The following is a 14,668-nucleotide window of genomic DNA, read 5'->3' on the forward strand; positions in this document are numbered from 1 at the left end:
TTGAAAACAACCTAACTTGTACATTCCACAGAGGAATGGTTACGTAGACTACGGGATCTTCCCACCACAAGGACTGAGCAGTCACCAAAAACGCGACAGACCCCTACGCTGACCTGAACGGAACAACAACGGCCAAACGTTTGAGTTAAAAAACCGTGTAACTATAACGTGACCCGCCGTACACAGGGGAAACGCCCCAGGGCGCATGTCTGTAAGCGTGTGGGAAGCAGCGGCGAGGGGGCAGGCCGCGCGGTGGACGGGCTGCGGGGCGCCGCCCGGGCGGACCTTTCTGCGACTCGTGCTTCTCCGTCTTGCCCTGGTAGTCGAAGCCCACGGCGCTCTTGTCCACCCGGTCGGCCTGCACGCCATACTTGCCGCCGAAGCCGCTGGAGTAGTCTGTGGAGACACGCAGCAGTCGGCATGGGAACAGATATGAGCTAACCCGGCGCTTGGTTGAACCAGAACAGAAACGACTCGCGGTGTGACTCAGCAAGAGATCAAGCACACATTCTAAAACACACGAGCCACCCACTATCACCCACGCGTGACGCTCGACTCAGTCTACAGCGTCCCTTTCACCTGTTAGGGGCACTTCGTTCCTGATGGCAGACGTGAACTGCGTTCCCACCTCGGAAGTTCACCGTTCAGACACTTTCTGAGCACCGACTGCACGGCAGCGAGCAAAGGTCTGAATCACCACTTACATACACTCAAAAGTGTTTCAAGAATAAGTCTAACAAGATGCTTCCACTACAAGTCAGCTGTGGGGCGGGAACGGGGTGGGGGTAACTTCCAGTTCCTGGGGGGCAGAGGATCAAAACCAACTCTGCATCCCTTTGGCTCCTTCTTCCAGCGGGTCTGAAAGTTGCCTCTAGGACTCTGCCCGGCTCCCTGAGCATCTGGGAGCACTTTTCCAACCAGAGGAGAGTCAGGACTGCGCCAGGGGCTCAGCCGCGCTCAGCCACGGGCAGGGGGGCCCACCGACCCACAGCCCTGGGATCTCAGCCCTCGCCAGCCGCCAGCCGGCGCCCGGCTGAATCCCGCGGTCAGGGCCTGGGGGATTAGCCAGGCAGAGCGCCGCGGGCCCAGGCAGCCCCCCGCCAAGCGGAGCGCCCGGGGAGGGCGCACTCAGTGGTGATGCCGCCAACGCTGCGATCAGCGGGAAACGGAACCCCCCCCATCCCACCCCCGCCCCCTGGCCCGACACGTCCACAGACCGCGGGCGGAGGAAGCCCCGCACCCGCTCCAGGGAGGCCGCCCGCGGAGATCGAGTTCCTGGTGCCACACTCAGGCGATTCCAACAGAGGAACCAAAAACCCAGAAGCACCTTTCTGCTGATTTCCAACACAGCCAGAAGAGGGATGGCTCCAAATTTAGAGCCTCTCGGCCGTCTGCAGCTGCGCGTGTCGCTGCATTTCCAGTGACCTGATTGCTAAACCTCCCTGTAGGTGCGGGCCGGGCCGCAGGAGCCGCGGCTGCGACGGCCCCGCCCGGGCGCCAGGGAGACCCCGGCCCCTCTCGGTCCTTCCCCGCAGGGCCCCACTCCTACGTCGCCCCGCTTGGACCCAAACCCCTCCCCGTCGGCCCTCCATCCCCTTCCCCTAAACCCCAGGGCCCTGATCCCGTCGCCCCCGATCCCGGACCCCTCCCCGCAGGGCCCCTCTCCTACCTCGCCCCGCTTGCACCCCAGCCCCTTCCCCTCGGCCCTCCACGCCCCTCCCCTAAACCCCTGGGCCCTGAGCCCCTCCCCCCGGATCACACCCCCTCCCAGCATGGCCTCTCTCGCACCTCGCCCCCCTCCGACCCTCGGCCCCTCCACTCTCTCTTCTCCTAGCCCCCGGGTCCCGGGCACCCTCTCAGAACCCAGACCCCCTCCCCGTCTGGCCCTCTCCTCCCCTTCCTCCCTGCAGCCCCGGCCCCTCTCCTTCGGACCCCTAAACCTCAGAACTGCCCCTTCCTCCCCGACACCAGGCCCTCCCCACCGCTCGGCGCCCCGCCCCTCACCCCGCGGCCCCCCGGCCCCCACCCCTCGGCCCCCGGCCCCGGCTCCCCCGCCTGGGGAAGCCTCGCCCGCGCTCCCCCCGCGGCCGACCCGAAACCGCGAGCGGAAGAGCGGCTAGACCGCTGCGGCCGCCGCTTCCTTCCCTTTTCGGGGCCCGGGGGCGCCCCACGAGCGCCGCGGAGGGGCCGGCCCCCCCCGCCCGGCGGAAGCCGCGCTCGCTCACCGCCGCCTGGCTCCGTCCGGACCCACTCGACTCCGACTCCGGCTCCGGCCCCGGCCCCGGCCCCTGCCGCTCCGCGCCCGCCGCTCCCAGGCGCCCTGCTCCACTTCCGGTTCCTCGGGCGGGGGCGGGGCCTCATCCGGGTCCCGACGAGGCCCCGCCCCCTCCCCGGCACGTCGCGCCCCTCGCCAGGCCGCCTCCCTCGCGCGCGTGCGCGGGCAGCGCGGGCCGAGCTCCTCCGGGGTGCGAGCCTGCAAAGCACGCGTGGAAACAGTCTGTTCCTACACGCAGAGTCAATGTACGGAGCGAAGGCTCCAGAAGGAGGTTTCTTTTCTCTTTTTTGAGAAAGATTAGCCCTGAGCTAACATCTGCCACCAATCCTCCTCTTTTTGCTGAGGAAGACTGGCCCTGAGCTCACATCCGTGCCCGTCTTCCTCTACTTTATATGTGGGATGCTTGCCACAGCATGGCATGCCAAGCGGTGCCATGTCCGCACCCGGGATCCGAACCAGCAAACCCCAGGCCTCCGAAGCACAATGTGCGAATTTAACTGCATGTCCGCACCCGGGATCCGAACCAGCAAACCCCAGGCCTCCGAAGCAGAACGTGCGAACTTAACTGCTGCGCCACCGGGCCGGCCCCCAGAAGGCGGTTTCTTGACTGAGTGACTGGGAAGAATGAGGGGTTTGTAGGCTTAATGAGGAAGTCAGAACTGGAAGGAGGGGAACTAACACTGGGGAGGCAGCCTGCGGGCCACGTGGCTTCTGCCCCTCAGGAGAGTGTGTGGCCCAGACCAGCTGGCCACATAGCGATTGTGGATACAAGGTAATCCTTTTAATACAGGATGGTTCATTTTTCCCTGGAAACAGCTTTATGAGTTGAAAATTATTTTTAAGAGCATCTTATTGAGATGTAATTTGCATAAAATATAATACACTCGTGTACAATTCTGTGGTTTTTAATATAGTCACAGGGTGGTGTAACCATCACCACGACCTAATTTTAGAACATTTTCATCCCCCCCAAAGAAGCCCACCTTGTTAGCAGTCAACCCCTGTGCCCCGCTCCCCCCCCCCGCCCCCGCAAGCAGCCACTCATTACTTTCTCTCTGTGAGGTGGGTATTGTTGCTTCCGTTTCCCAGATGAGGACAGCCAGAGCTCACTGGGGCTTTCAGCGGGAGGGTGGCGTGAGCCGTTTGTGACACCCAGATCCATCCAGCCTCTCTATGGAGAACAGACTGCTTCAGAGTCACATCCGGCGAAAAGGCAAAAGGCGGCGCCCGTCTCCCCTTTGACACACCGTGTCAGGAGAGTGTGTGGCAGAGACTGGCTGGCCAAGTAGCATGACAGATACAACGTCAGATTTGGAAAGCGAAAAGGTTTAGCCGTGCTCAAAAACAAGTTGAATGTCTCTGTGGACCGGAAGTGAATAGAAATGTGACGTGGGGAGCTGAGGCTGTAGGCCTGCCGGGCCCGGGGCGCCCACCCTGGTCCAAGGAGCCGAAAAGGCAAATGCAGTGAGGACAACCTGCCCAGCCCACACAGGACCCCAGCGGGCCAGCCGCTGTGGCATCCACACCACCACGCAGGGCGGGATAACTCGGTGTGGCAGAGAGTGGATCCCCTGCCCTCCTTCTGGACTCACTGGGCCTCTGGCTGCCCAGCTCCACATCTCCCAGCTTCTCTAGGTGACGGGTGCGGCCACATAGCCAGGATCTCACAATGGAACATCAGAGAGGAGGATATGCACCGCTTTCTGGCCCGTAAAAACGCCCGCACGGCTTCCCCCTTACCATAGGTTGGGATGACGGCAAAGATGGATCTGTGCCCGTTGCTGCTGAGACGAATTACAACCAAGGTTGTGGCTGAAAAAATGCAGATACTTACAGTTCTGGAGGCCGGAAGTCTGAAATCAGTTTCGTTGGGCCAAAGTCAAGGCCAAAGAGAGACCCCAAGGAAGAGCCCGCTGCCCCTTCCAGCTTCTGAAGGCCACCTGTACCTGCATTCCGTGCCTCGGGGCCTCTTGCTCGAGTCACTGAGACTCAGGCTTGTGTTGTCACATCTACTTCCTCTCTGTGGTGGAATCTCTCACTGCCTCCCTGTTGTGGGGACCTTGTGATCACACTCAGGACCCAACCGGATAATCCAGGAGAATCTCCAGAGTCCCTTTTTCCATATAAGGTAATATTCACGTGTTCTGACGATTGCCGAATGGACATTCTCGGGGGCCGTTATTCAGCCAGCCACATTAAGGTGACAGGTAGACCTTGGAAGCCATGTGCTGGAGACGGCAGAGCCCCCACTAGCCTGGGTCCCTGCGAGACTGAACGGAACAGATCTTCCTTACCATCCCCTCCTCCTCCTCTGTCTGACCGGGAACATACACCCTGGCCTGTTGCATGAGATGGAAATGAAATCCTGTGTTTAAGACATGATCTGCGCAGTCAATTTGTTACAGGTGTCTGGCCCACCCCAATACAGAGAGCTTGGAGGCGAGTGCAGAACAGGAAGACGGGCAGGGCCCCACACCGAGGGAGGAAGAGAAAAAGCAAAACAAAACACTTCCCACTTGTTATAAACCAATGTTGCCGCAATTAAAAAAAATAAAGTAGGGGCTGGCCCCGTGGCCGAGTGGTTAAGTTCTCACGCTCCGCTGCAGGCGGCCCAGCGTTTCGTTGGTTCGAATCCTGGGTGCGGACATGGCACTGCTCATCAAACCACGCTGAGGCAGTGTCCCACATGCCACAACTAGAAGGACCCACAACGAAAAATATACAAATATGCACTGGGGGGGGGTCTTTGGGGAGAAAAAGGAAAAAAAAATCTTTTTTAAAAAAATAAAGTAAAAAACATTTTAAGAAACACTTCCCACTTAAAAGGGAAAAGAGTTAGAGGGAGAAAACTCCCCAGGCTCTTGCTCTCTGGAGTCATGTTTACCATGGAATTATTCCCCTGCTAATTTTTCATGCCCCACTTTGCCACGTCCCTTCTAATTCAATTCCACACTTCCTCATGGTCCTACTATGATCTCATGATTATAGCTTTTCTTTTAATGAACTTGGAATCATTTGTGGTGGAAAGGACCTAGTGATCATCTGTTTCAATACCATTAATTTCCAGGTGGGGACTAGAAGCCAGTGGATCTAAGAGATTTGCCCAAGATGACACAGCTGGCTGGTAATATAACCTGACAACAGTAAATTAGATATGTGGACACTTTTACAAAGCACTTTCATTTTAGACAAATACATACATGCACTTTCTCAAATACCTAACCTGAATCAATCATCTCAGCAGTCCTATGAGGCATACATGGTGTGATTTACTATGCATAAGTGAGGAAATCACAGCAAAAAGGAATACAATAAAACTAATTCATGATAGAGCCATGACTTATTGTGGTTAATACCATGGGCATTGGTGTCAGCCAATCTGGGTGGAATTCCAGCTTTCCATTTATTGGTTGTATGACCTTGAGCAAATTAACCTCTCCAAGCCTCACCTATTAAATGGGGCTAATAATAGTAGCTACTTCATACAGCAGTTTTTCATAGAATCAAATCAGATAATGCTCATAAAGCACTTAGCCTGTGAGGTACACAGCATGCCTCCCATTAATAGCAGGTTTAATTTGTGTGTTCTGAATTGGAGTTCTTTACAACATATTATGCTGCATTACTAATCCTTCATTAAAAAATATCTGTTTAAGATCATTCTCACAAACGTTTCTTGTCTTTTTTTTTTTTTTTTTGGTGGAGATCATCTACCCTGCCATTACTAGGGAAACAGAGATGTTTTAGGAAGGTCTCATTCTTGGTTTGCTCTATTTCAGTTAATATTAATTCTAGAGAGAGAGTGGTGGGTGGGGCAATGAGTTAATTATTTAATTTAACTCTTCCTAATAGGTTAGTAGTCAGATATTCCCACAAGTAAGAACTGTAATAGATTAATCTTTTAAATTGAACAGATTCTTAAGATGTTTTTAAAAATATAACACCAAAAGTATAGAATTAGGGCACCCATTCAAACCATGGAGAGCATGTTTCTGGTCAATAAGAAGCATCTATGCTCCACAAATTAAATTTTGTGAGACTTAAGATGAATTGTGGCTACTCTGGGAAGAACATGGAAGACCTCAATATGCTCAAAGCTTCTATCTGTAAAATGTGGATAATTTCTCAACTGCCAACTTCATATGGTAATAGAAAAAAATCACATCCATGCAATTTAACTATATGAAGTGTAGAGTATTGTATAAATACTAATGTAATATATGTGAAGCTTACTATTTAAATTCTCCTCTAGGGGCCAGCCCTCTGGCCGAGTGGTTAAGTTTGTGCACTCCGATGTGGCAGCCCAGGCTTTTGCTGGTTTGGATCCTGGGCATGGACGTGGCACCACTCATCAGGCCACATTGAGGTGGCGTCCCACGTGCCACAACTGGAAGGACCCACAACTGAAATATACAACTATGTACTGGGGGGATTTGGGGAAAAAAGCAGAAAGAATAAAATATAGATTGGCAACAGTTGTTAGCTTAGGTTCCAATCTTTAAAAAAGTAAAAAGTAAAAAAATTCTCCTCTAAAAGTATATGTCCATTTAAATGTTCTTTAAATTCTCTTAGTTGGACTGGAGTCTACATCATACCCCCAAGTAAACTGGCTTTGCTGCTCCCTGGTCAAACTTAAGGTCCAGGAATATTTGGGAGACTCAGATCTCTGGGACTCAGATCCTGTCTCCCTAGACACACCATGACAGCCTGCATTTCTGAGGTCTTGCATGGTCTCTGGTAAGCTACCATAGAGCAGGCTACAGGCCAACTATGACCAGAAGTTGATGACTTTGACTTCTTTCTAGCCTCTGAGAATCTCTCTAACTCTTGACCTTATTGTGCCCCTTCTTTCTACCATTCCTTTCACCCATACCTTTTTCAAAATTCGCTTCACAAGGAGGCTCAATGAGTAAGATGGAAGGAACAAGCTTATTTGGGAATAAAGCCAGATCAATCTTTCTTCTTCTCCTCTCTTGTCATATTTTATCTTTCTCTGTCTTTCCTTCAGTCTTTCTATCTCTCTCTTTCTGTGTCCCTCCCTCTCATACTCACTCTCTCTCCCTCTTTGAGGTGGAGATTAAAAGTACTCATTTTAAAATAATTTTTAAGTTTCACAACTTGATTTTATACATTATTTTATTTTATTGAAATACATATAAAAGCTTAACAGTTGAAAATGAATAAAAGACATTTTAAAAATCATAGGAGAAAGACTGTGTGGATTCCTAGGTTCTTGTCTATCTCTGCATATAATGTCTATCAGAACCTCTGTTCTCAAAATATGGGGTTTACCTACGTGGGTATAATCCTGGGAACAAACCTTTTAAACTAGATTCAATGTTCATAACACTGCCTCAAACTGATCGCTTGGTAGTGTGAGCTAAATATGATGGCACCAGGAATCAAGAAGTGAGTTTTTCACTTCTCTCTATCTAGCTGTTGTATGACCTACAAAAAGTTCTTACATGTTCTTATCTCTATTTTCCTTATAGGGGAAATAACACCTGCCCAAATATTGTTTTTATGGAGATAAATGTGTTACTCTCTTTGTCATCCTCTTGAGGGCCTCTTTGATCTCCTTGTTCCTGAAACTATAGATAACGGGGTTTAACATGGGGATTAGGATAACATAGAACACTGACAGCACCTTGTTTTGCTTCTTGGAGTGGCTAGAGTTAGGATGCAGGTACATAAAGAGGCTTGTGCTATAGAAGATTGTCACAACTACTAGGTGGGAGGCACAGGTATTGAAGACCTTGGCACTACCTTTGATGGAAGATAGTTTCAGGATGGAAGCTACAGTGATTGCATGAGATAAGATGATTACCAAGAAGGAACCAAACCCAACAAGAATAGATTCGAGAGACAGAATCATTTGGCTGATGTAGGAATCAGAACAAGACAAAGAAATAATCTGGGTTACATCACAGTAGAAATTTGGAATGATATTGGGCCCACAGTAGTAGAGACGAAAGCAAGAAACTGTTTGAACTAAGCTACCAAGGAAACCACTCCCATAGGCCCCAGCAATCAACTTATGACAGAGGCCAGGAGCCATGATGCTCGAGTACTGCAGAGGCCTACCGATACCAACAAATCTGTCATAGGCCATGGTGGCCAAGATGCAGCATTCAGCCTGACCCATCCAGCACCCAATAAAATACTGGGTGGCACAGGCAATGAAGGAAATGTTTTTTTCATCTTTTAAGAAGTCTGAAAGCATTCTTGGGCTATTTGAAGAAGAATAACAGATGTCTAAAAATGATAGGAAACTGAGAAAAAAGTACATAGGCGTGTGCAGGTGGGAGTTCATCCTGATTACGATGATAAGACCCAGGTTCCAGATTAGAGTCATAAGGTAGATCCCTAGAAAGACTGGGAATAGTACACGCTGCACCTCTTTTTCATCTGAAAGTCCCAGGAGAACAAACGTGGACACAGAAGTCTCATTTCTATTCCTATCCATGGACATGGTTAGTGTCATCTACTGACAAAAAGATGACAGATGGAAATTATTTCATTCTCAAAAAACAAAAACAAGTATTCTTCGTCTTTTTCCAGTCATGCAGCTGACTAAATATACAACTTAAATCATCATGTTGAGTTAATCTGTCTTCCACGCATGATTACTAAACTTAAATGAACAATTCCCTTCAATAAACATTCTCATTCTCTTTGGGGACAAAAGACAGTAAATTGGCATTATGAGTACATTATCCTCTGAAATGTCTTAATTTCATGTTTTAACTTCCTAGAATTCACAAATATATGAGAATCAGAAATAGACAAAACTGGTGAAAACTGCTATCTCTCGATATGGTGAAACGAAAATTCTCCTCACACATGGCTCTGATGTTAATCAGTGCTTGAAGAAGTCCCTGAATCATGAGGCTTCATGCACCAAATGAGGATGCTGGGGTACATGTCTTTTAAAATCTCCTTCGGGGGCGAGCCCTAGAGGCCTAGCGGTTACGTTCAGTGCCCTTCACTTAGGGTACCTGGGTTTGAATCCTAGACACTGACCTACACCATTCTTCTGTTAGAGGCCATGCTGTGGTACAGCCCACATAAAAAGAAAAAAAGGGGAAATATTGGAAATGGATGTTAGCTCAAGGCAAATCTTCCTCAGAAAATAAATAAATAAATAAATAGAATCTTTGGAACCAAGATTCCACTAAACTGTAATCAGGGAGGGTGGACTATCTTGTAACTGCCTTTCTGTTTTCATAAAACCATCTGAGATCTAAAAATAATGTCATAGAATAGTGGGAAGAGTCAGAGACAAGATATAGTTTGGAAATGGATGTGAGTTGAACAACTTAATGATTCTAGGAAAGCACCTGAGAAGTTAGATAAGATAAGTTTGAAAGAGCCATTATGCTCCTTTCTTTGCAGGTGCAGCTTTTTCTTTCTTCAAATCAGAGATACTTATAAGTTAAATTATCTAAGACAGCGACTCTTGATCTTCTTTGAGTCAGTGATACATTTGAAAATCTGTTACAAAGTCTGAACCCTGTACCCAGGAAACTGCAGCCACTTATCACCTCTGCATATGGTTTTATTGGATTCTCTGTCACCCTCAAGTCTATTCATGGTTCCTAGATTCAAGACTTCTGTAGAAGTAGAGTGATTTGAACTCATGTAAGGATGAGGATGCTTAGGCAAGGGATATGGGGATTAGAAAACTGAGGCAGGATTTCTGGAAGTCCTTTCTCTTTTTCTCCTTGGAGCCAGTCCAGAGAAGTTAAGCACTAAGTCTTCAGGCCAAACAGTAAATAACCAAAATAATATTTTTGCATAAGACACTGCATGCCCTCTTCAAGATGCAATAGCTGTCATCTCTTCAGGTGGTCATTAGAACATCTCCAGCACAAGTATATTTTTATTCAGATGAACTCAAACTAGAAAGAAAATCATGGGAAGCTATGAAACCTAGAAAATATATGTCACATGTAGCTGAGAGTTTTGTGTTTGCGTAAAGTAGAAGTCTTGGAGATTTCCCTGGAGAAAGACTGCAACATTAGTGGAATAAACTATGTCTATGAGCTACAAATACTTGTCAGTATTAGCCATCCAGAATGACTTTCTTTTCGCCAATCATTTCCCAGCCTTCTAGGACCAAAAATGAACAATATGAGAAAATCCCCATTGAAGCATAAGGCTGTAGTCTGAGAAGTGAGGCAGACGGGTTCATTTCCCAAAACTAGATCTGTCTTTGCTTCATGGTGAACTCTTTTGAAAAGTATTCTGAAGGAAGGAAGTTACTAATTAGAAAATAAACGCAAGATTTGAGATCAATGTGGAAGGAAAAATGGGAGCAGACAGAATATGTACAGTCATGTGCCACGTAACAACATTTCAGTCACCAACAGACCGCATAAATGATGGTGATCCTATGAGACTAGTCCCATATAGCATAGGTGTGTAGTAGGTATACCAAGTAGGCTTGTGGAGGTACAGTCTATGATGTTCAGACAAAAACGAAATTGACTAATGATTCATTGCTCAATGTTTCCCCACAATTAAGTGATGCATGAGTGTATTGATCGTGCCAGACTTAGGTGTGGTTCTGTCCACAGTGAGACTGAATAGAAAGAGAATTTTGTGAGAACAGAGCAGAAAACTGCATTCTTCATCATCATCACAGTCATCATCTTAACCAACAATCATGACAACAAAAAGATTGATTTTACATCTACGATATATTCTGTTCATCTTCTACTCACGGAGGTATTCACAGCTTCCTCTAATGTCCATTCATTCAATAAGGTAAACTTAAGCCTGATGTGCTATCTATCAAACACAGGTAATATTCTGAAATTGTCTTTATATTTCTAGTATATGCCTCTGGAACCACAATTAAATGTCTGTCATTAAATCTTCTTGCTCTACCCTCCACTTCACTCAAACATGCATTATTTGTATTTCTCTCCTGTGTTCTGTTTAATTTTTACAGATCTCTCTTCCAGATAATTTATTCTATCATAAGTTTTGCTAACTGGTTGTTTAATGCATCTGTTTAATTTCACATTTCAGTGATAATATTTTGTTTTCTCTCTAAAGGTTTCATTTTGTTCTTTTCCTGAGTGGTCATCTTTGATAGTCTCTTATTCTTTCATCATACTTTCCATAGCATCCATTATTTAAACATATTAAACATATTTATTTCTTATTAATATCTAATAATTTAACTACATAGTTTTGCAAATCTGATTTTATAGTTTGATGTTATAGCTGACTCTTAGCAAGGTATCTTGTATTTTTGTCTGCTTAGTGATTTTTTTTTATCTTAATTTAGCATTTAAAAAAAATTTATCTGTGGGAATCACTGAGGCTTGAGTTTAAAATGTCTTCCTTCAGACATGCTTTATATTATTTCTGTCAGATACCTTAGGGGCAACACCAACACAGAATCCCTTTAAACAAAAATTTTGACTTGGTGTCTTTTGGTGTCACAATAGTCAAAGATATAAGCTGCATATCTACATGAGTAAGTGTATGAGATTAAAAATTATCAGAGGAAGGAGGAATGTTAGCATCTTAGCAGTAAAAGACAGTCCTTCTTTTTGTCCCACTTTTGTAAGAATGAATTAGACATCCATTCTTGAGCAAAAACACCTTGTGGGAGTTGTGGTATCCAGGGCCATAGACCAAGGGACCCAGGAAAAATCTTGCCTACCTGTGTATCCCATAATCAAACAGACCTCAGAATGGGCTGCAGAGCCAGCAGGAGTCAGTGAACCTACCTAAGTCCATCTGGGTTATGATCAGGTAAAGTCTGGAGAGTGCTGTCTTTGGCAGACACCCATGAATGAGAGAGACTTTGTGGAACCCCAGCCTTCTTGAGAGTGGAGTACAGTGAACTATTGGAACAGAAAAGCAGCATGAGTTGGTCACAGTGGGGAAGGTGAGAGGAGCATTCCAAGGACCACTCATTCAAGGCAACAATGCACAGTCTGAAATATTCAACGGTGGTGAACTATGCCACAGGGGAAAAGAACAGTGAGTGAGTGCCCAGCCACTTCAGTAGTGTTGGACACAGCTGGAGAAATCTGTGTCTCTAAAAAGAACCTAGTGCACTGAGACAGGTAGTTGGTGATGGAGGGATCAGGAAATAAACAAATGATAATATCAAAAGACATTAAATGAGCATAGTTCCTGCCTACTGCACTCAGGATTTCAGCTGAAATCCTCCGTGAGCCTCCAGGAGTACCTCACCCAAGAATCTCCCCCCCAGATCAGTGGGAACCACAAGGCCCCAGTGCCAAACCCACACCTCTCCCCACTCTGCAACTGGCTTCTTGTGAATATTTCTAAGGGAAGCAGTGACAACAAAGCTGGTAAACGGGGTGGTCTCAGAAAAATAAACCTGGGTCTATGGCAAGAGAGAACACACAAACATGAGCTATAGCACTAGCTTTGAGAAAACAAATAAGAGGTTTCCAGTAGCCATCCTCGTGAATTGTAACGAGGAAGACACAATAGCCTAAAAATTCTGCCAACCATGGTAGCAAGCAGAGTGGAGCACATTCACCCATATAAAGTCAGAGAAAATCTCAGATATAACACCACCAGTGACAGTAAACCCCATAGGAAGGCAATTAGTAAAGATTTTAGGAGGTCTTTTTTAATTCAAATGTAAAAGCAGCAACCAAAACCTACAAGAAATATGAAATATCAAGGAAATATGTTGTCACCTAAAGATGACCATAATCTCCAATTTCAGAAGTTTAAAGGTACATAATTTTGTGACCAAGCTAATAAAGAATTCAAAATAGCTTTTTGAAGAATCTCAATGAACTACAAGGTAACTAAAAAGACAATAATGAGGTTAGGAGAAAAAAATGAACAAAATGATATACACACACACACACACACACACATATATATATATATATGTACTAAATAAACCAAAACTATAAAAAAGAAACAATTTCTGGCACTGAAGAATTCAATGAATGAAATGAAAAATGCAATAAAGAGCATTTGCAGTAAAGAAAACTGAAGACAAATAAGTGAGCTAGAAGACAAGAAGTTTGAAATAACCCAGTCAGAGCGAGGCAAAGAAAAAAAGAAAGACAATAGAGCAAAGAAAGCCTATACAATCTATGGGATTTCATCAAAACAAAATTAAAAGAATTGAAGTTTGAAAGGAAAAAAGAGGAAGAAGGCAGATGAAAATTTATTTAGGGAATAATACTACAGACTTCTCAAACCCGGAGACACTTGGACAGCCAAGCTCACAAAGCTTATAGACCACCCAATTATTTCATGCCAAAAGACTTTCTCCAAGACATATTATAATTAAACTTTTAAAAATCAAAGATAAACACAAAATCCCAAAAGCAACTAGGGAAAAATGATGGTAACCTACAGAGGAACCCCCATTAAGTTACCAGGAGTTTTCTCAGCCACATCCCACAGACCAGGACAAAGTGAAATGACATACTTAGTGTTGAAAGAATAAACTGCCAGTCAAGAATACTCTATCAGGCAAAGTTATACTTCATATGTGAAGGGAAAGTAAAGAGTTTCCCAGAAAAACAAAAGCTGAGATTGTTCATCACCACTACATCTTCCTTCTAAAAACTGCTGAAAGGAGTTTTTTGAGCTGAAATGAAAAGACACTAATCAGCAACATGAAAACATACAAAAGAATACAGCACAGTGATAAAGGTAAATATAAAGGCAGACTGAAAAGACTAATTCTGTAATAGGATGGTGTGCTAACCACTAAATTGTAGTATAAAGACTAAAAGTGAGGAGTATTATATAATTATAGCTACTATAATTTGTTAAAGAATACAGAATATAAAAAGAGGCAAAAATAACATAACAATGTAAAACAGAAGAGTAGAAGGGTCCAGTTTTTGTAGAAAATGGAAGTCAAGCTGCTATGAGCTTAAAATGGACTGTTTTCCTTATGAGATTTCTATACAACCCTCATTGTAATCACCTAGTGAAAATCTAGACTAGGTTCACGAAAGATAAGAAAGGGGAAACAGAGCCTACCACCATGGAAAAAAACACATGTGCAAAGGTAGGTGCACACAAGAAAAAAGGAAACAATGGAAATACAAACAACTGGATAGCAATGAACAAGATGGCATTAGTCAGTGCTTACATATCAATAATTACAATAGATGTAAATGAATTGAATTCACCAAAAAAAAGGGCAGAGTCCTAGATAGATGAAAAATCAAGACCCAACTATATGCTGCCTACAAGAGGCTCACTAAGCTTTCATGAGACCCATAGGCTCAAAGTGGAAGAATGGAAAAAGATATTTCATGCAAGTGGAAAACAAAAGAAGGCAGGAATAGCTATATTTATATCAGATAAAATAGACTTTAAGCCAAATATTGAAACAAGAGACAAAGAAGGTCATTACAT

The 14,668-nt window shown here is 45.5% G+C and overlaps 2 protein-coding genes, 1 long non-coding RNA gene and 1 pseudogene across 16 annotated transcripts in view; 2 read left to right on the forward strand and 2 right to left on the reverse strand.

Annotated features, from left to right (window-relative positions):
- Positions 1 to 2,339, reverse strand: part of LOC111772089 (liprin-alpha-1) — a 112,667-nt gene extending 110,328 nt beyond the window's left edge. For 8 of the 14 annotated variants that reach the window (XR_011423943.1, XR_011423944.1, XM_070229630.1 and 5 more), the window contains exons 1-2: positions 2,226 to 2,313; positions 286 to 396 (exon numbers count right to left, since the gene is read on the reverse strand). The gene's annotated coding sequence lies outside the window, so the exon portion shown is untranslated. Of the gene's footprint in view, positions 1 to 285; positions 397 to 2,225 lie in introns of all 14 variants that reach the window. The other 6 variants (XR_011423942.1, XM_070229638.1, XM_070229636.1 and 3 more) reach the window with 3 other exon arrangements.
- LOC138916468 (uncharacterized) lies at positions 1,138 to 2,120 on the forward strand. The gene is made up of 2 exons (XM_070229113.1): positions 1,138 to 1,278; positions 1,449 to 2,120. Exons 1-2 carry the CDS (start codon positions 1,138 to 1,140, stop codon positions 2,118 to 2,120), a joined length of 813 nt encoding a protein of 270 aa, XP_070085214.1.
- Positions 2,340 to 2,469: 130 nt separating the features above from the next.
- On the forward strand, positions 2,470 to 5,945 carry LOC138916411 (uncharacterized). The gene is made up of 2 exons (XR_011423653.1): positions 2,470 to 3,047; positions 3,365 to 5,945. It is a non-coding gene; the product is annotated as an uncharacterized lncRNA (long non-coding RNA).
- A 1,496-nt stretch (positions 5,946 to 7,441) lies between these two features.
- On the reverse strand, positions 7,442 to 10,081 carry LOC138916811 (olfactory receptor 5A1-like; annotated as a pseudogene).
- Between the last annotated feature and the right edge of the window lie 4,587 nt (positions 10,082 to 14,668).

This window comes from Equus caballus, chromosome 12, assembly GCF_041296265.1.
Source record: "Equus caballus isolate H_3958 breed thoroughbred chromosome 12, TB-T2T, whole genome shotgun sequence".
Lineage (NCBI taxonomy): Eukaryota > Metazoa > Chordata > Mammalia > Perissodactyla > Equidae > Equus > Equus caballus.